The 19,283-nt window shown below is 66.1% G+C and overlaps 2 protein-coding genes across 2 annotated transcripts in view; both read left to right on the forward strand.

Annotated features, from left to right (window-relative positions):
* The first annotated feature begins 197 nt into the window (after positions 1-197).
* CASC3 (CASC3 exon junction complex subunit) lies at positions 198-11,771 on the forward strand. The gene is given in 14 exon segments (XM_068660740.1): positions 198-489; positions 491-526; positions 2,025-2,052; positions 2,314-2,351; positions 3,735-3,893; positions 3,983-4,134; positions 4,470-4,646; positions 4,866-5,560; positions 7,155-7,219; positions 7,465-7,579; positions 8,326-8,424; positions 9,205-9,419; positions 10,224-10,346; positions 11,324-11,771. Coding segments are annotated over 14 exon segments (2,202 nt in total). The 5' UTR covers positions 198-231; the 3' UTR covers positions 11,366-11,771.
* Positions 11,772-14,104: 2,333 nt separating this feature from the next.
* RAPGEFL1 (Rap guanine nucleotide exchange factor like 1) overlaps positions 14,105-19,283 on the forward strand; it is a 6,940-nt gene continuing 1,761 nt past the window's right edge. Inside the window, 17 exon segments of the mRNA XM_068660445.1 lie at positions 14,105-14,543; positions 14,545-14,640; positions 14,643-14,724; positions 16,385-16,463; positions 16,933-16,981; positions 16,983-17,084; positions 17,165-17,262; positions 17,886-17,931; positions 17,933-17,999; positions 18,095-18,289; positions 18,342-18,439; positions 18,537-18,626; positions 18,628-18,660; positions 18,740-18,918; positions 19,008-19,068; positions 19,071-19,100; positions 19,205-19,255. Coding sequence (XP_068516546.1) covers positions 14,256-14,543; positions 14,545-14,640; positions 14,643-14,724; positions 16,385-16,463; positions 16,933-16,981; positions 16,983-17,084; positions 17,165-17,262; positions 17,886-17,931; positions 17,933-17,999; positions 18,095-18,289; positions 18,342-18,439; positions 18,537-18,626; positions 18,628-18,660; positions 18,740-18,918; positions 19,008-19,068; positions 19,071-19,100; positions 19,205-19,255 — 1,644 coding nt within the window. The 5' untranslated portion in view covers positions 14,105-14,255.

Here is a 19,283-nt window from a genome sequence, read left to right on the forward strand (position 1 = left end):
TAATGACGCCATTTCCCTTTGCGGTGACGTCACTTCCGCGCGCGATGACGCAGCGGGCGGTGACGTCACGCGCCCAATCCCCCAACCCTCTCCTGCCCCCTGCCGGGAGGGAGAAAGAAGAGGGGAGGGGGGAGGAGGGCGGGGCCACGCACGCTACGCGCTGACGTCACGGCGCCGCGGGGGCCGCTGGGAGTTGTAGTCCGTCCCGTGGTGCCCTGCGGCTGCCCCAAGATGGCGGACCGGCGGCGGCAGCGCGCCTCGCAGGACAGCGAGGACGACTCGGACTCGGCCGCCTCCGACAGCGCCGATTCCGCCGCCAGCGCCGCCCGGTCCCGGTCCCGGTCCCGTTCCGGATCCGCTTCCCGTTCCGGATCCGCTTCCCGTTCCCGTTCCCCTTCGGCCTCCCCGCGGCCTCCTCACCGCCAAGCCCGGGGAGCCGCCGGGGCCCTCAGCGCCGGGCCGCGGGGTCGAGGGGCCGAGAGCGCCGCTGGGGGGGGCGGCCAAAAGCGAGCCGCAGTCTGAGTGTGTGAGTGGGGGGCACCGGGGGGGGGGCGGGGGGGGACTTGGGGGTACCGGGGAGGGGGGCCTGGCTATGGGTGAGGCGCCCCCGGGGGTCCCAGAGGGGATGGGGGGTCTTGGGGGGGGTCCCTGGGGGGTGTTGGGGGGGCCTGAGGAGGGTCTGGGGGAGCCGAGGGGTGCCGGGGGGGGGCTGGTTATGGGTGAGGTCCCCCCGGGGGTCCCAGAGGGGATGGAGGGGTCGGGGGGGGTCTGGTTCTGGGGTAAAGGCAGCGGGGGGGGGCCCTGGGGGTTGTTGGAGGGGGTCTGAGGAGGGTCTGAGAGAACTGGGGGGGCTGGGGGGGTTGGGTGGTGCCGGGGGGGGGCGTTGGTTATGGGTATGGACCCCCCCCGGGGGTATCGGAGGGGGTACGGGGGGCGCTGGTTCTGGGATAGGGATGCCGGGGGGGCTGGGGGGGCTTGGGGGTATCGGGTGGTGCTGGTGGGGGCGTTGGTCACGGGTAAGGTGCCCCCGGGGGGGGGGACAGGGGGGGCTCTTTGGGGTCTGAGTGTATTGGGGAGGGGCCTGGGGGGTGTTGGGGGGGACTTGCTCAGGGCAGGGACTGGGGAGGGGGCCAGGGGCCCCTGGGGGGTCGGGGGCAGCGGGGGGAGCCGGGCTGTGGCCCCCACTGAGGGCGGGGGGCACCCCCTGCACCCCGGGACCCCTCAGGGTCGGGGTCACTGCTCCTCGAGCCCCTTCCCTGCCTCATGGCCGGGCGTTGGGGCCGTTGGGGGGGCATTAGGGCCGTTAAAGGGGGGCGTTGGAAGCCTTCTGTGCCCCCCCAGCCCTTTGGGGGGGCTCCCCTCTCCCCCCAGCCCCCCGCTGGGTGCCACTCCTGGCATTTTGAGCTCCTCCCGGCTCCCAGCCCGTTTCTGCCCCTATTTTGTGTGTCCGGGGTTCTCTCCTTCCCCGCCGCCTGCTTTTATTTTGGGTTTCAGTTTCCTCACAGCTCCCGCGCTCTCCTCTGCTTTTTTCTCTCCAAACTTTCCCCTCTCCCTGGCTGTTTTTGGGGCGCAGGGTTTCATTTCTGCCCCGTCTGCCTGAGCTCGGTCCTGCCCGGCATCCGCTCAGGCTCCTTTTTTTTTTTTTTTTTTTTTTGGTTTTTATTCCCAGGCTCCTGCTCTGAGCACTCCTCGCGTCCATCCCTGCGAGGTGCCGGGCAGGGAAACCTTTCCCATCCCTGTCCCTGTCCCTCTGTCCCCTTGGGACCCCCCCGGCAGCTGCCCCATTTCAGGCTCCTTTATTTAACCGCGTTCCCTCTGCGGAGCCCGCTCTAGAAGCATCCTCAGGCAGGGCACTTGGAGCCCTCAACCTGATTTTTTTGTGTGTTTGGTCATTAAACTGAATTTCTGAGGGCAGCTGGGGCCAGGCCGTGCCGTGGCAGTATTTGGGGTCACTGCAGGCTGCAGGATTCATCTGCCACCCCCACCCCCCCACTAACACAACCTTTCTGTCCCTTTTTCTCCAGGAAAGCGAGGACGGCATCGAAGGAGATGGTGAGTAACCACTCCCTGCGGGTGCTCTCTGCGTGCACCGAGGTAAAAACGGGAGAAAACACCATTTCCAGTGACCCTGCAGTTGTCCTGAATCTCACCTCGTGACAGCACGCAAACGCTGGGCTGCAGGGACCCCGCTCCCCGGGCTCGCCCTCGCTTCCCCCCCAGCCCTGGAAGGAATTCCTTGGTGCTGGGGCAGCCCGGAGTGAAGCCGTTCCCGGGTTCTTGCCCTGACACCCGGCTCCTTTCTCTCCCCTGCAGCCGTGCTCTCGGATTACGAAAGCGCAGAGGACTCGGAGGTAAGAGGAGTCCCCGTCCTGCTGCGCCTCGTGTCCTTCCACCACAAAACCCGCTTCGTGCCCCTCTTTCTCTCCCACTGAGGCTTGGAGCCAGCCACACTGTGGAAAAGGGGATTTTTTGGGTCTGATCCCCATTTTTCCCAGCGCTTCTGTCCCGTGGGGCCGTTGCTTCATCCGGCCCCGTGTGCCAAAATAACGCCCGGGCAGCCAGACAGCAGGATTAGCCGTGGCTGAGGAGGGCGTGGAAGGGGGCGTAGGAGGGTGGTTGTGTTGTAATTAGCTGAAATTAAACTCTAACTACTGGCTTGGCCGCGTCCCAAGCGGCAGCCCTGTTTTCTCTGCGAGGCCCCGGGGGTAATTTGTGCACCCCGCGAGCTCCGGTCGCTCCGTGCTCACTTGGTGCTGAGAAAACTGCCCTCGTGTCTGCTGCGACCTGGGGCCTGAGCCAAGGAGGCAGCTCCGGCTCAAAAACCCTGAAGAAAAGGATTTCCTGAAGAAAACCCTGCTCTTGAGAGGGATTTTTTAGGGGGTCTTTAAAAAGCTTCAAGTTTAAAAACCTGCAGCCCGAGGCAGGTGAAAGGGGAGCTCTGGGGGCTGCGCAGCGCCAAATCGACCGGCAGCTCCTCCTGCCCTATTTCCAGCGCCCCCCCGGGGCAGGGGCAGCCCCGTGCCCCCCTTTTCCAGCCCCCCCCCGAGCCTGGAAGCGGCACCGAGGGCTCGGTGCTGCCAGGCAGAATCCTCCCGGCGCCGGGGGCGTGAGCAGCGGCCGCGTTGCATCACCGGCGTGCCGGGATGACTCCGCTCCTGCGCCTAAAAATAATGCCACTACCACGGCCCGGGCTTCCCCGGCGTAAACAAAGGCAGCAGTTGACGTGCAAACACGCCAAAGAGCCCAACAGAGCAGGCTTTTTTTTTTTTGTTAATCGCGCCGCCGAGCTATTTTTAGCCTCCAGCCTGCAGGGTGAAGCGAGGTCACGCTCCTGCCGCCGTGGCGCTCGCCGTGAGTCAGCGCCGGGGCTCCGGGGAGTTTTGGGAGCCCGGCGGTGCCCGGAGCATGGCTCTGGGTGTGGGAACAGAGGGACGCTTGCAGGAGCCCTTTATTTTCAGCCAGGCTGGGCTCTGTGGTGGCGTGAGGGAGCTGGCTGCGCTCTGGGAAGCTTGGCTCTTGGAGCTGGTGGCGCTGGGGAGAGATCTCTGGTGTCGTTTTGCTGGTTTTTCGTGGAATTGTAGGGATGGGGAAGGCTTGGGGCGAGTGCTCTGCTGCGAAAGTCAGAGCTCTAAAAGCGAGAAGAGGGATCTGGCTCCGGGTTTGGGATTTTTATGGGAAATGGGTGAGGGAACTGCTGCTCGAGGCGCGCGTCTGAGTAAGCGGGGCTCTTTCAGGCAGAGGAGGAGGATTACAGCGAGGAAGAGAGCGCCAAAGTGGAATTGAAGCAGGAGAGCAACGATTCCTGCGAGTCCGCGGCGAAAGCAGAGAAAGGGGACGAGAAACCCGAGGCCAAAGGGGCTGTGACCGGCGAGAGGCAAAGCGGGGACGGGCAGGTGGGTGGCAGCCACGCTCTCTCTGCTCCGGGGGGCGGTTTTCTCGTCGAGGGACTGCTGCAGTGTTAAGAGCTGCCTGGTTTTGACAGGAGAGCACCGAGCCCGTGGAGAATAAAGTTGGGAAAAAAGCCCCCAAGCACCTGGACGATGACGAGGACCGCAAGAACCCGGCTTACATCCCGCGGAAAGGGCTCTTCTTCGAGCACGACCTGCGAGGGCAGACGCAGGAGGAGGAGGTCAGGTACGTGAGGATCCCCCCGGGGCTCCTGGCAGAGGGCGAGCGTCGCTCTCAAACCAGCACTTGGAGCTCCCCGAGCTCCCCTGCCGTGTCCTGCCAGGATTTCTCGAGTCTTTGTTGTGAAAAAGGAGGGAACTGGGCATAGAAAAAACAAACAAGGAAAGCTTCTTGCTAGCAAGCAGGGGCCCTGCTGCTGTGTGGAAGTGGTGGGTGGGAGGGAGCAGAGATGAATTTTCCTGCTCCAGAAGCGCTCGGTGTCTGTGCTCGGTGCTGGCTGAGGCTGCCACGGCTCCGTGGCTCTGCCCCAACCTCTGTCCCCTCCCCGTGGCACCGTTCAGGCCCAAGGGGCGGCAGCGGAAGCTGTGGAAGGACGAGGGTCGCTGGGAACACGACAAATTCCGGGAGGACGAGCAGGCCCCCAAAACCAGGCAGGAGCTGATCGCGCTCTACGGCTACGACATCAGGTCGGCTCACAACCCCGACGACATCAAACCCAGGAGGATGCGCAAACCCAGGTGGGCAGCGGGGGCAAAACTGAGCCCCCGAGGGACTCCTCAGCCCTCGTGGGGGGCCACCGGGCTGGTGCCCGGGAGGAGAAACTCATTTTGGCCCCAGGCTTTGACCTTTTGCTCCTGGGTGTTGGGGTTGCTGCATCCTGGAGAGGGCTTCCCCGGCGCCGCAGCCCCCTGAGGTTTGTTTGCAGCCCCTTTGTGGTATTTTTTCCCCCCCCCCAGGTTTGGGAGCCCTCCCCAGAGAGACCCCAACTGGTCCGGCGAGAGGCCGAGCAAGCCCCCGAGGCACCAGGGTGCCGACAGCACCACGGCTTCCCCGCGCACCTTCACCAGCAGGAGCTCTGCGGGAACGGGGAGGATGCCCCCCCCCAGGAACTACCCGAGGATGGGGGGCTACAAAGAAACCCGGCCGGGCTACCGAGCCTCGGAGGGCAACGTGCCTCACCTCCCTCGGAACGGCGAGCAGACGAAGCAGGAGGCCGGCTACCGGGCAAAACGCACCGAGCAGACCCCGCCGAGGGCCAAATCCCCGGAGCTGGAAGCAGCCCACGGCCACGGCAGCCCCGGGAAGGAGGAGATCGCCCTGGAAAATCGCCCCCCCAGCACCGACGCCGCTCAGCCACCTCCAGACAGACCCGTCGAGAAGAAATCTTACTCCCGGGCGAGGAGGACCAGAGCCAAAGCTGGGGACGCGGGGAAGTCGGTGGATGAAGCCCCTGCTGCGGAAGGGTTGGCCCCCGTGGCCCCAAAACCTGCCCAAGCCGAGGCGTCCCCCCCGCCGGCCAAAAACAGCAGCTGGGAGTCACCGGTGGAATCCAGCATGGATGGACTGGAGCAGGAGCTGACCCAAATGAACCTTGCCGAGCAGAGCTGGGCTCCGGGGCAGTCGCAGTTCATCCAGCCCCGGGAGCTGAGGGGTAAGTGGGTGTCACCTCGGGGGTGTCACCTCGGGGGTGCCACCTCGCCAGGTCCCTGCTGCAGCCCCCCCGTCGCTGTCTGAGCCGAGCTGTGGTGGTCCAGCCTCCGCTTCGGGGGGTGGTGGAGATTCAGAGGGTGGAGAAAACGCAGCAGAATGGTTAGAGGGGATGAAACACAGCAAAAAAAGGGAGAAATTCAACATTTCGGTGTAGGTAAACCGAGTGTGGGTGTCAGAGCAGGTCCTTTCCCCCTCCCTGCCCCTCTTTGTGCTGAGAACGGGGAAAGTTCATGCAGGTGAAGGCCTCTGGGGATGGGCAGCAGGAACTTTGCACGGGGTGAGTCACGGGGAGGCGTGCTGCCACGGCAGCTCAGCAGATAAGGAGAGCTGGGCCCCGCTCCCGGGAGCTCAATTATTCCTTGTCCTCACCCCGATGGCCTTTCTGCTCGGGGCAGGGGGAGTTTTCCCGTGGTTATCAGCCCGAGTACTCGCTGGGCTCGGAGCTGCCTTCCTCGCATCGTGGTTTGGGTGCAGATGAATTCGTGCAGGGCAGGTCGGGGTCGGGAAGCGGGGCAGAGCCACAGCTGCGGGGCTGCCTTCTAGCTGAGCATCCCCGCCAGAGGTCGTCGGGGTGTAATTATCTCTGTGCAGAGCTGAAGTCTGTGCTGGGGAGAAGTCAGAGCCCTTCCCGAGGGGGAAGAAAACTGGAGCAAGGAGAAGGAAGGCTGCCTGCTTTCATAAGCCCTCTCTGGAGGGTTGGCTTTGGGAAACCAGGAGCCTCCTTGCGCTGCTGCACCGGGTGAAAGCTTGGTGTGAGCAGAGCCTCGCTCGTGGTCACAGGCGGGAGCGGGCAGGGTTTGAACACAGCAGCAGAGGGTTCAAAACCACCGTGATTCACAGCTGAGATTATATTGGGCTTGGGGTTTGATGCTTAAAAAGAAAGAATCTGAACAATTTCACCAGGGGGCAGGCGGAGGCTGGTGGAGCCCCAGACCTGGAGCTGTCTGCTCCTGGCGGGCAGGAGGAGGTGTTTGTCACCCCGCTGTCCCCTCGCAGGGGAGGTGGGAGTGGATTTGGGGAGGTGTTTGGCTCCTTGAGCCGGCCGTTGGGTTGTTGTGGTTGGGTTCCACTCCCCTGGGGGTGCCCACAACCAGCCTGAGGCCACAGCGTTGCGCGTGCACCATAAATCTGCTGTGGGAACTGAAAGAGCACGTGATAAAAGAGATCGGGCCCTGTGGAGGGCTTGAAGTGTTTTCGGTGCCCCGTTTGGGTTCATGTTTCTGCTCAGAATTGATCCTCGTCCAGCGGGAGCAGCTCAGGTCAGAGCCCAGGCTCCAAGCTCAGGAGTTTTTCAGGAAGATTGAAGGCGTCGAGCAGCGGGGGGGGATCGTGCAGCGACACAGCAGCTCCCGATTTGTGCTGAACCACTGAAAATTGCAAAGAGATGAAAGTTGGTGTGGGGTTGGTGTGGGGTTTTCCATCGTGCAGGCGGAGCTGCGTCTCCGTGCTGTGCGGCGATGGCCAGGTTGACGAAACGCAGCCCAAAGCACCCCATAATAACCAGCTGTTTGTTTGTTTTTTTTTTCCCCCCGCAGGCATTCCTAACCATATGCACGTGGGAACGGGGCCGCCGCCTCAGTTTAACAGGATGGAGGAAATGGTGAGGCTGTGGAGGAAACGGGACCCCAGCCTGGGGAAGCGGGGAAACTGAGCGCTCCTGGGGATCCGGGCTGCAAAAATCGGAGCCCAAACGGGGCTCCTCGCCCTTTCCCTTTTACCTCTGCTCACTTTTAGCTGCGTGACCCCGAGAGGAGGGCAGGGGGTGGGGGAATGGGGTCGGTGCTGCCCCGTGGGGGGGTTTCCTGCCCCCCACCCTGACCGTGCTGCTGCCTTTGGGTCTTGCAGGCGGTGCAGGGCGGCCGCGTCAAGCGCTACTCGTCGCAGCGGCAGAGAGCGCCGGTGCCAGAGCCTGCCCCCCCCATGCACATCAGCATCATGGAAGGGCACTACTACGACCCACGTGAGTGTTCCCCTCGCGCTCTGCACGCTCAGAAAGCAGCAGCTGGGGCAGGAGGCTCTGCTCCCTCAGCGCTGCCCCGTTGGGCAGAGCAGGGGCTTGGTTTTCCCTTCATAAATAGTGTCACTGCTTCACCTCCTGCAGTAACTTAAAAAAAAAAGAGCAGGGGTTTTGTCTTCCCTTTGCAAACAGCATCGCTGCTTCGCCTCCTGCAGTAATTAAAAAAAAAAAGAGCAAGGGTTTTGTCTTCCCTTCGGAAATAGTGTCACTGCTTCGCCTCCTGCGGTAACCAAAAGGCTGCTCCGAGCCTCCCCGTGCTGTGCTCAGACCCAGGGAAGCTGTCGCTGCCTTCCCGCCCCGTGCAAGGGCTCTCTAGGACACTGCCGTGCTCCGGGAGAGCCAGGAGCTAAAATTAATTTGAAACCAGAGCAGGGTTTCTGCCGGGGAGCGGCAGGGAGGATTACGGAACAGGAGCAAGGATGGGTTTGGAATTTACTCCACCGTTTGGAGGAGAAATTCCCCCGGCGTTGTGCTGCTTTGTGAAGGGAACGGGAAGCTCCTGGGCTGGCAGCACGTCGCATCTGCGAGCCTGGTAGGCTGCGTGTGCTGTTCCTGGGGGGGGAGTGGAGCTCGCAGCGCTGCATTCGAGCGTTTTGGAGCTGTCGATGGCTTGGATCTGCAGCGCGATCTGCTGCAGTGGAATAAAACCTGCTGGAGCTTTTTGCTTAGGCGCCTCTCTTGTCTTGCAGTACAATTCCAGGGACCAATCTACACCCACAGCGAGAACCCGGCCCCGCTGCCGCCCCAGGGGATGATTGTGCAGCCAGAAATGCATCTCCCTCATCCAGGTGAGGATCCTGCTCCTGGCAGGGCGCGGGGCAGCTGCTGCTCCTGCTGCTCCTCACACCGACCTTGCCATCGTGCCTGTGCTGGGGCGCAGCTGAACCTTCTTCACCCAGCCCTGGGCACTGGGGGAATCCAAATTCCCTCTTTTACGACACGGGAGCGAGCTCGTGCAGTGAGGCCGAGTCAGTGCCCATCTCTGGGGAGGATGAAGAGGGGTTTTTGGCCCTCGCAGGCAGCGCAGGGCTGAGATCCCCCGTGCGTTTTGGCAGCCCCCCCTGGATGGCTGCAGGCTGTGTGCACGCAGCCTCCTGGCCCGGTTGCTTCCTCGCCAGCGGGGCGCGTGGCTGTGCCAGCTGCCGGGCCAGGCTGGCTCCTCGCTCCCTGCTGCTTGTGGATTAGAAGAAAAAAACATAACGGGGGGGAGCTGTCGGGGTGGGGAGTTGCCCGTTTTTGCCTGCGGAACCGTTTCCTGCCGTGGATGTGCTGCGTGGTGGGGCCGCGTCCGCTTCCTGCGAGCCGGGAGCGGGGAGGAGGCGGCTGGGCTGGGTGCTGGGGGGCAGCTTCCCTTTTCCCTCCCCAGCTCAGGAGCCTGAGGTTGGAGGCTGGGAGGCTGCAGGAAGAGCCTCGGAGCACAGCGCTTCCCCTCCCTGCTTGCAGCACGGCCGGCGCAGCCCTGCTGCCCTCCGCTGGCCTCCTGGCAGCCCCAACCCTTGTCACCACGTGCTGGCTTCATTCAAATCACCACATTTCGCTTATTTTTGTGTCGTCCCACCCCCTTCCAGGTTTACACCCCCACCAGACGCCAGCCCCGATGGCAAACCCCGGCCTTTACCCTCCGCCGGTCTCCATGCCTCCGGGCCAGCCCCCGCCGCAGCAGCTGCTTGCACCGACTTACTTCTCCCCGCCTGGAGTCATGAATTTTGGGAACCCCGGCTACCCCTACCCCCCGGGAGCGCTGCCCCCGCCGCCCCCTCCTCACCTTTATTCCAACACGCAGGTAAGCTGGCTGTGCCGCGTCCTCCCCGAGCAGCAGCAGCACACCGGGCAGGATGCTGCGCTGCCTGGGGATGTTCTGAGCCCTCCCGGGAGAGATTTGGGGTCTGAATTATGAAATTGGGTGATTTTAGAATCGAGATCTTCCCCTTCACAACGGGGAGCCAGCCCACGGGCAGGAGGTGGACTGTTAATTTCCCTCCTGGTCCCTGCTGAGCCAAGGACACCTTGAGAATTGCTCTGCCCTCCCTTTCTGGTTGAGGCAGGAGCTGGAAGCTGCCCGGTGCTGTGCTTTGGTGCTGAGCAGGACAACCCCGGGCGTGAGCACCCCACATTTGACAGCTTCCAACCTCTGCCTCCAGACGAGGAGAGGAGAGGGCACCCTGTGAGGAGGCGAGGTGGCCGTGGGGGAGCGGCACACGGCTGACACGCAGTGGCGAGCGGGAGACGTGCACGCTCCTCCAGCCCAGCTCCCTTCCTGACCTCCCCTGGCCCCACTCACGCAGGGAATCAGCCCACTTTTGGGGCACATCCCAAACCCTCATGGGCTGGAGGAGATCCTGGTGGTGGTGGTGGAGTTATTCCCTGCCTGCTCCGCACTCAAACACCAAAGCACAAAGCTCTGCGGGGCGATGGAAGCCCTCCTGCCACGAGCTCAGCCCGCTGCAGCCCCAAACCTCCCCGTGCTCAGCACCGCGTCCTCCCAGCCCCCCCGAGTGCTGCGGTGGCCTTGGTGCCCTCGCAGAGGGTGAGGAGCATCGTGCCTGTCCCCCCCCCAGCTCGCTGATCCCCCTCTCTGGGCACACAGGCGCAGTCCCAGGTGTACGGCGGGGTCACGTACTACAACACTGTCCAGCAGCAAGTGCAGCCCAAGCCTTCCCCGCCACGAAGGACGTCCCAGCCCGTCACCATCAAGCCGCCGCCTCCCGAGGTACCGTCCCCTCCGCCTGTCCCCTCGGCCTGAATCCACGCGGGGCTGTCCCCTCGGGGTGTGTGCGGTGCTGCAGGCTCCCTCGCCCATCCAAAAAAAAAAACCAAAAAAACGAAAACAAACAAAAAAAAATCTGTTGTTTCCAAGGAAATCGTAAACTGTCTTAATTTCTGACGTGTCCCAAACCTCAGCTTCTCGTTGCAGGTGGTAAGCAGGGCTCCAGTTAATTTCTAAATACTTTAAATCTAAACCCACGTAAAAAGTAAGTCCGAAGTTGACTCTCGTTTCCTTTTTCTTTTTGGTGAGGGTAGGAAATAAAAACACTTGACTAGGGATTAAAATCCAGTCGTAAGCCAGGAGGCAGCGGCTCCTCTGGAAGGATGAATGCCCGGTGGTGCCTCGCCGGGCAGGCTTGGAGTTGGACCTGATGATCTCTTGAGGTCCCTTCCGACCCCTAAAATTCTGTGATTCTGGGATTTCCTCCTGGCAGCGCCGCCACCCGTGCGCGTGTGCGAGTGCCACGTGTGCAAGCGCCACGTGTGTGTTTGGTTTCCTCTTCCACGCCTCACCAAGCACTCGGGAGTGAGCCTGAGTCACGGCGAGGCCGAGCCCGGGCAGGCGTGCGCCGGGTGCCGGTGGCTGCTCCGTCCCTCGGCCGCCTCTGATCAGGGCGGAGCCGCTTCGCCCCTTTTTTTTTTGTTGTTTTCCCACCTGGGAGCAGCAGCTCTCGTAAATCCGCCCTGAGCTCATCCCGGCAAGGTGCCCTTTGAAAGGCCTTGAGGTGGAAGGAGGGCTCCACCCCGAGCACGAAGGCTGAAGGCAGCCGGATTCCCCAGAGCAGGCGCGGGGTGGGAGGGTGGCGCTGGCTTTCTGGCACCCAATTTTCAGAGGGTGCTCGCTGGCAGCACCCCCCCGGCGTTGTGTGGAGCCGGGGGGCAGCCTGACCCCCTCCTGCTGCCTCTCTGCTTCCCCAGCAGGACAGCAAAAGTGAAAAATCAAAGGAGAGGAGCACCACGTAGGGACGCGGCCGCGGAAATCCCAGCGCCGGACCCGGCACCTCGGCGAGGAGGCAGCTCCGTCCCGCAGGAGGCTCCTTCCCCGTGCGGAGGTTCGGCGGCGCGATGAAATCGGCCGCGCCGTCTGCTGCTCAGGGCCGCCAGGCACCTTCCCTCCCCGGTTTTACCGGTGCCCTCCCGAAATCCATCTCTCACCGCTGCTCGTCGGCCCCTCCTTCCCCCCCTCCTTTCCCCGGGGGCACCGAGGTCACCGCCGTGCCAGCCGCCGGTCTCGCGACTTCTCTCTTTTAGTAACCGTCTGCCCTTTGCCCCTTTTTTTCAAGATGTTCAACTCAACTGCTTGGTTGTGGTCTCTGTTTTTATTTAAGAAATGAACCGGCTCCCGCAGTAAAGCTGCTTTTTTTCTTTCTTTTGGGTACCCGACTCGGTCTGTCCGGCGAGCCCCAACCCGACGGCCCCCCCGCACCCCCACGCCGACAGCTGAGAAGCAAATTCTTGCTTTAAATTCCCTCTTGAAATTAGCAGGTTTATTTCTGCCATTGTTGGAGAAGACGGAGGGCAGCTGGGTGTCAGGAACGCGCCGGCCACTTAATTTAGCAGCTCCTCCTGCTCTGCTTTTTCCAACCCAACCCTCTGGGGGGGATCCGTGGCGGCTTCGGTCCCGTCAGGTGGGAACCCCCGAGCGCGCGGGGAGCTTTCGCCCAGCCCCCAGAGCTCTGGGAAGTGGCTGGGGGGAGGATTTTGGGCGCCGAGGCACCTCCAGGAGTGCCGGAACAGCCCCGCCAGCAGCCAAACCAGCTCGGCAGGGCGGGCAGCAGAGGAGCTGCTTCGCTCCCAGCGCTTGGGTGGTGCTGCTGGGGCAGCTCGGGCGCTGTTGCAACCCGCCCCGACGCACCCGGCGTGGGCTCGGCCCTGCTCCTGCCATCACCGGGGCTGCTGCTGCTGCCCCCCCCCCCCTCGGGACCCCCCCCAGCATCCTTCCAAGGGTTCCATCTGCTGGGAGCAGCAGCTCCAGCTCCGTTCCTTCCCCCCCCCCGCTGCAGCTTCCACGTCCCCACCTGCAGCGAGGGAGGGCCCCCCCCCGCGCTCACCTTCAGGGCTGGGACCCCCTGCGCGCCCCCCTCCCCATCAGAAATCGCCTCTTTTGTTTGTAAGAACCCGTTTTGGGGAGAAACAGCTTGTTTTTCAGATTTTTTGCCCCCCTGTGCTGAGGCCTGGGGCAGCTCCCGCACCCCTCCCACCCCAGCACCCATGCGGGGAGACCCTCGCCCACCTCCCCACCCCAGCACCCTCGGGTGCCCCCCCACATCCACCCCGGGCCCTTGGGTGCTGTGGGGGGCTCCAGGAGGCTGGGGGGCTGCAGGACCAGAGCATGGAGGCTTTGCAGACAGCCGGGGGGGACACCTGGGTTCCCCCAAAAGGGGGGAGCCGCTCGTTTTGGGGGTCTTCCCCCCCCCCATGTGCCACCAGCCCCCCTGGCAGTGCCGCAGCTGGGAAGTGGGTTAGCGCTGGCTCGGGGAGGGTTTTTTGGTGTTTTTTTTTTTCTTTTTTTCTCTCCCTGCGTGTAATTTTCCCTCCCACGCACCCGCGCTGAGCAGAGCCCGGAGCTTTCACGCCCCCCCCCTTCTCCAATCCCACCCCCCCCCACCTCAGCTCGGCTGCTGGGCGAGGGGGGGGGAGAGAAACGGAGAGGGGAGGGGAGCGCCCACTGCTCCAGATCCCGGCTCGTTAGGAGGAATAACAGCTAATTAATTAAGCTAATAGCCCCGCTCTGCGCCAGCGCTGCCCCCGGCCCCCCCCGAACCATTGTGGGGGGGGCGCGGATCGGGGCCGGGCACGGATCTGGGGCGCGTTCCCCGGGGTCCCCCCCACCCCCTGCGCTCGTGCCTCAGTTTCCCCTCTTGGTGCTGCAGGGATCTGTGTGTCCCCCCCTCCCTTCCCCGGGGGGGGGGGGCAGAAAGCACATGGGGGGGGTCCCCAGCACCGGGGACCGAGGTGCGTGTGTTGGGGGGGGGGCGCAGCGCCCACGGCCACGCGTGGGAGCGGGCGCGCATCCCGCAGCCCCCCCCGCACCGCGGCCGGGAGTTGCCAAGCAACTGCGGGATGGAGGCGAAACGGGAACAAAGCCGCAGCCGGGGCCCCCCCCCGGGGTTTTTTGTGTGTCCCCCCCCCACGGGAACCGAGCGGGGCGCTCCCCAGCCGGCCCTGCCCGCCGCCTGCCCCAGCTTGTCGGCCCGGCGCCGTGGGGGGGTGGGGGGGGGCAGCACCGCGACCCGCCCGGCCCTGCCCTGCCCTACCCACGGGGGGGGGGCGTGGGGATGGTGGGGGGGTCTTTTGGGGAGGGGGGGGGTGGAGAGCCCCGCATCCCTCCCCCGTGGAGTGGGTGTAGGGGGGGGTCCCGCATCCCCCCCCCCCCCCCGCGGGTTTTTCCCACGGTGGGTTGGGGGTTGGGGGGTGTGGGCGTGGGGGGGGCACGGGGGCGGCTCGGCTGGGCCGGATTTAGGCTGGGGGGGCGGTGTTAAAGAGCGGGGGGGGGCTGCGTAAAGAGGGGAGGGGGCTGCCACCGCCCCCCACGCGTGCCCAAGTCCCGTGGAGGCGGTGCGGGGGGGGGGGGGCGAGCCTTACGGGGGGGGGGTTGGGGGTACCGGGGTTTTGGGGTTTTGGGGAGGGGGGGGGGACGGCCCGGTAGGCCGGGGGGGGGCGGGCAGGGGGCGGGGGTCGGGGGGTGGCGGCTCGGCGGGGGGCGCAGCGGCGCAGCAGGCGCGGGGCAGGCGGAGCGCGGCGCCGGGGCCCGAGCCTTGATCGGAGCCCCCCCCCCCCCCCCCCGCGCCCCCCCCCCCTCACCACCACCCATGGGCCCCTGACGACCCCCCCCCGCCCCCCCCCTCCGGCCATGAAGCCGCTGGAGAAGTTGCTGAAGAAGCCGGGCTCGCACCTGCCCCCCCCGCCCCGCCCCGGTGCCCCCCCAGCCCCCGCTCCCGGTGCCCCGGCGGCGGAGCCTTTCTCGCCCCCCTCCCCTCCCCCGAAGACCCGGGGGGGCCACGACCGAGCGAGGGGCGCTGCTTGGAGCTGCGGGCCCCCCCCCTCACACCCCTTCCTTACCCCGCGCCCCCCCCCTTCCCCGAGGCTCCCTCCGCGTTCCCCTTCGGCGCTGTCCCCCTCCGAGCTTTCCCCCGGGGGGGGGGGACCGGGACCGGGACCGGGAGCCGCTGCCCAGCCCGGAGCCGCCGCCCCCCCCCGCTGCCGCCCGCTGCTGCTGCTGTTGCCCCCCCGCCGCCCCCCGCGCCCTCCCGAGCGCCTCCTGACCGCGCTCCTGGAGCGGCTGCCGGCGGGGGGGGCGCACGGCCGGGGCTGCGGAGCAGGTACCCGAAAGGGGGGGGGGGTTGGATTTTTTTTTAAGGGGGGGGGCTCTGCGGGGTTGGGGAGGGGGCTAGGGGATCCCGGGGGGTGCGGGGATCGAGGTGCGGGGTGGGGCCAGGGGGATGCTGCGGGTGGAGGGGGGGGTGGCACCGGGTAGGAGCGCTTTGGGGGGGGGCTGTAAAAATTGGGGGGGGGTCAAGGTCAGGGTGAGGCCTTGCGGGATATGGGGCTGGGGGGGGGTGAGGGGGGTGCTGGGGGGGGTCCTCGGGTATCCCTGAAGGGGTCCGGGGGGGGGGTCTCTACGTGGTGTCCTGCGGGGGGGGGGCAGCGGGCACCGACTGCGGTGGCGCGGAGCTGCCGGCGGCCTCCCGGTTAATGGTTAACGCTGTCCCGGCGCTAAAATTAACCCGGGGGGGGGGCTGCAGAGGGGGTGCCCCCCCCTTGTCCCCCCCCTTCCCACCGCCTGCTGCGGTTCCCCGAGGTGCTGGAGGTTTTTTTTGGGGGGGGTGGGAGGCAGGTGGGCTGCGAGCGCGCCCCCTCTCTGCAGCCCCCCCTGCTTTGGCCACCCTATTTTGGGGGCTGCTGATGGGGGGGGGGAAAAGGTGGGAGCCCCCCCACTCCTGGTCGTGGCTGGGCTCCAGGGAAGGTGCCGGGGGCCGGGGGTGGGGCTCACCGAAACGAGGGAGCCCTCGGGGTGGGGGGAACGAGCCGGGACTGGCAGCGCTGGCTCTGCCTGCACCAACACGCTGCCAGGCCCGGCCCTGCGGGGTGTGGGGAGCACGGGGGGGGGGGCCTTGGGGTGGGGGGGCCCCCCCCGGGCCGGTGGGGGTCCGGGATACCCAGTGGAAGGCAAGGGAGCGCCGTCCCTTCACCTGCTGGGGGGGGGTGCGGAGGGATGGGGAAACTGAGGCAGGGCTGGGGGGGGGCGGCACCCTGCGGGGGGGGGTGTCTGGGGGGGGGTGTCTGGGACCCCCCCCCTGCCGCTGGCTGCTCTGCGCGTCCCACGGGGGTCCCAGCGCTGCCCCACATAGGGAGGGCCCCCGGGGGTCCGGGTTCATGGAGGAGCTGCAGCCCCTCGGGGTGGGGGGCGTTTGGGCACCTCCTGCCCCCAAATAGAGCCTGGGGGGGGGGCCGTGGGGGGGGGCTGTGCACCTGCCCTCCCCCCCCCCCCCCTTTACGCTGCCCCTCCCCAGGTCCTGCTGCAGGTGCAGGATGCGGGGGTCCCGGCCCCGGTTCACGAGCGGGGGCCCGGGGGGGGTGGGGGGAGCACCCTGGGGTGGGTGTGGGGGGGGTCACCGGGGCCCTGCTCCCACCCCAGGCCAAGGGTTGGCGCTGGGGCCGCCCACGTGGGGCAGGGGCGAGGAAGCGGCGCCGTGGCCCAAAGGTCGAGGCTGGTTGGCAGGGTGGCCGGGGCCAGCGGGGGTCCCCTCTGTCCCCGGTGGTCCCATGGGCGCCCCCGTGCCAAAACCCCCTCCCCGGGGCCACCCGTGGCACCCCCCGGCACCATCACCATGCCCCCTGCCTCAGTTTCCCCGTGTGCCTCATCCCCGAGGGGCTGGGAGCGGTGGTCCCCATCGGCCTCGGTCCCCTCGCTGGGTGTAGGTTTTTTTTTTTTGGGGGGGGGGGGTGCCCGCCCCTGACCCCCTCCCCGTGTCCCCCCAGACTCGCTGCTGGATGACATCGTGCTCACGCACTCGCTCTTCCTGCCCACCGAGCGCTTCCTGCAGCAGCTGCACCAGCAATATCCTTGGGGATGGGGGGGGGGAGCTGGGGGGGTGGGGCGGCACGGGGGTGGGCACGAGGCTGCCAGGGGGCAAAGGGTGCTATGAGGGTGGGCACGAGGGTGCCACGAAGGGGGCCAGAGGGTGCAATGGCGAGGGCCAGATGCTGGGCACGGGGGTGGCACGGGGTAGGTGGCCACGGGTGGTGATGGTGAAGGTGCAGCCGGGGGGGGCACCAGGGTGGGCACGAGGACATCAGGGGGGGCATGAGGACATCAGGGTGGGCACCAGGGCACCGGGCGTGGGCACCAGGGTGCCACGAGGGTGCCAAAATGGGCGGCAACGAGCCCAGGGGCACGAGGTGGGGAGCTTTGGGGGGGGAACCAGGCTGGGTGCCAGGGTGCCATGAGGGGTGTTGTGTGGGGACGGGTTGGGGGTCCCCGCTGTCCCCCCCCTCCCCACACCCCGCTGCCTCCTTGACGGTGCCACCTTCGTGCTGGCGGGCGGCAGCCCCCCGGCGTGCTGGGAGGAGGGCGCGGAGGCTGCGGCGCAAGCGCGCGGTGCTGGCCGTGCTGCTGCACTTCCTCGAGACCTACAAGGGGCTGCTGCAGGAGGAGGAGAGCGCGGGGAAGGTGATCAAGGTGGGTGCTCCCCCACCCCACTCAGTACCCCCCCCCCATATGGCCCTGCAGCCCCCTGAGCCCCCCTGACCCCCCCCCAGGAGCTGTACCTGCTGATCATGAAGGACACGGCCCTGTACCACGAGCTGGAGGACGACATCCTCAAGCTGCACCAGCTCGTGGAGACGGTGGAGCTGAAGTGAGTGGGGTCCTTGTGGGGTCCCCATGGGGTCCCTGTGGGGTGCTTGGGGTCCTTGTGGGTTCCCTTTGGGGTCCCTGTGGGGTGCTTGAGGTCCCCTGTGGGGTGTGCGGGGTGCTTGCAGTGTCCCCATGGCGCACTGGGGGTGCCTGTGGGGTGCTTGGGGTCCCCCATGTGGCACTTGGGGGGGACCCTGTGGGGTGTGTTGGGTCCTTGTGGGGTGCTTAAGGTCCCCGTGGGGCGTGTGGGGTGCTTGCAGTATCCCCATGGGGCACCCGGGGGTCCCTGTGGGATGCATGGGGTGCTTCTGGGGTCCCCATAGGGCACTTGGGGGTCCCCTTGGGGGCGCTTGTGTTATCCCTGTGGGGCGCTTCTGGGGACCCCGCGGGGCACTTGAGGGTGCTCGTGGGGTCCACCACGGGGTTCTTTTGGTCCCCATGGGATGCTCGGGGTCCTCCGTGGTTCCCTGGGGGGGGGTCCCCGTGGGGGCGCACGAGGCTGCCTTCCCCGGGGGCCACCCGGTGCCTGGGGTGCCCTGAGCTCAAAGCGCAAAGCCCCGCCGTGCGTGGGGGGTGGCCGTGGCCGTGGCACCCATGGGTGCTGAGCCCCTCACGGTGCCGCAGGGTGGCAGACGAGACGCCCCCCCCGAGCAAGCAGGTGAAGCCGCTCTTTCCGCCACTTTCGCCGCATCGACTCCTGCCTGCAGACCCGGGTGGCTTTCCGGGGCTCTGATGAGAGTGAGTCCAACGAGGGGAGGGGGACACAAAAAAACGGGAAAAAAATTGGGGTCCTGGGGAGGTTTTGCCAACCCCTCCCCGTGCGTAATCCGCAGTTTTCTGCCGCGTCTACATGCCCGACCACTCCTACGTCACCATCCGCAGCCGCCTCTCGGCCTCGGTGCAGGACATCCTGGCCTCGGTGACGGAGAAGCTGCAGTACTCGGAGGAGCAGGGGGCCCGCGAGGACGCCCTCGTCCTCGTCACCTGTGGCCATCGTCCGAGAGGTGGGCACGGGGCTTGGGGAGGGGGTCAGGGGATCGGGGAGGTGGTGCTGACCCCCCCAGTTTGCTGTTTGGGCAGAGAAAGCCGTGCTGCAGCCCAGCGAGGAGTGCGTCTTCACCACGCTGGGCATCAACAGCCACCTCTTCGCCTGCACCCGCGACGCCTTCGACTCGCTGGTGAGCACGCGGGGGGGGCCCTTTTTGAGGACCCATGGGCATGGCCCCCCCCGATCCAGCCTTTTTCTCTCCTCTCGGTGCCCTCCTCGCCACGCAGGTGCCGCTGCCCGAGGAGATCCCGGTGGTCCCGGGGGACACGGAGATCCACCGCGTGGAGCCCGAGGACATCGCCAACCACCTCACCGCTCTTCCACTGGGAGCTCTTCCGCTGCATCCACGAGGTGCCCAAAAAACAAAACCAAAAACACCCAAAAACCCACGGGAAAAGGGATTTTGACCCTGGATTTTTTATTTTAAAAGCTGGAATTCGTGGATTACGTCTTCCACGGGGAGCGCGGGCGGCGTGAGACGGCCAACCTGGAGCTGCTGCTGCAGCGCTGCAGCGAGGTGCAGCACTGGGTGGGCACCGAGCTGCTCCTCTGCGAGTCGCTGGGCAAGCGCGCCCACCTGCTCAAGAAGCTCATCAAGATCGCCGCCATGTGAGGGGTTAATTTTTTTTTTTGGGGGGGGGTCCAAAATGGGTCTGGGAAACCCCTCCGGGTCTCACCCACCGCCGTCCCCCCCCCAGCTGCAAGCAGAACCAGGACATGCTGTCCTTCTACGCCGTCGTCATCGGGCTCAACAACGCCGGGCCATCAGCCGCCTGCGGCTCACCTGGGAGGTGAGGGGGGGGGGTTTTTTTTGGGGGGTGGGAGACCCCCCCCCCCCGTAGGGTTGGGACCCCCCCCAAGGTGTTGACGGCCTCCCCTGGTTTTTGTCTCGCAGAAGCTGCCGGGGAAATTCAAAAATCTCTTTCGGAAATTTGAGAACCTGACGGTGAGGGGAGGGGGGGGAGGGCACGGGG

This window comes from Anas acuta, chromosome 25 (assembly GCF_963932015.1).
Source record: "Anas acuta chromosome 25, bAnaAcu1.1, whole genome shotgun sequence".
Classification (NCBI taxonomy): Eukaryota; Metazoa; Chordata; class Aves; order Anseriformes; family Anatidae; genus Anas; species Anas acuta.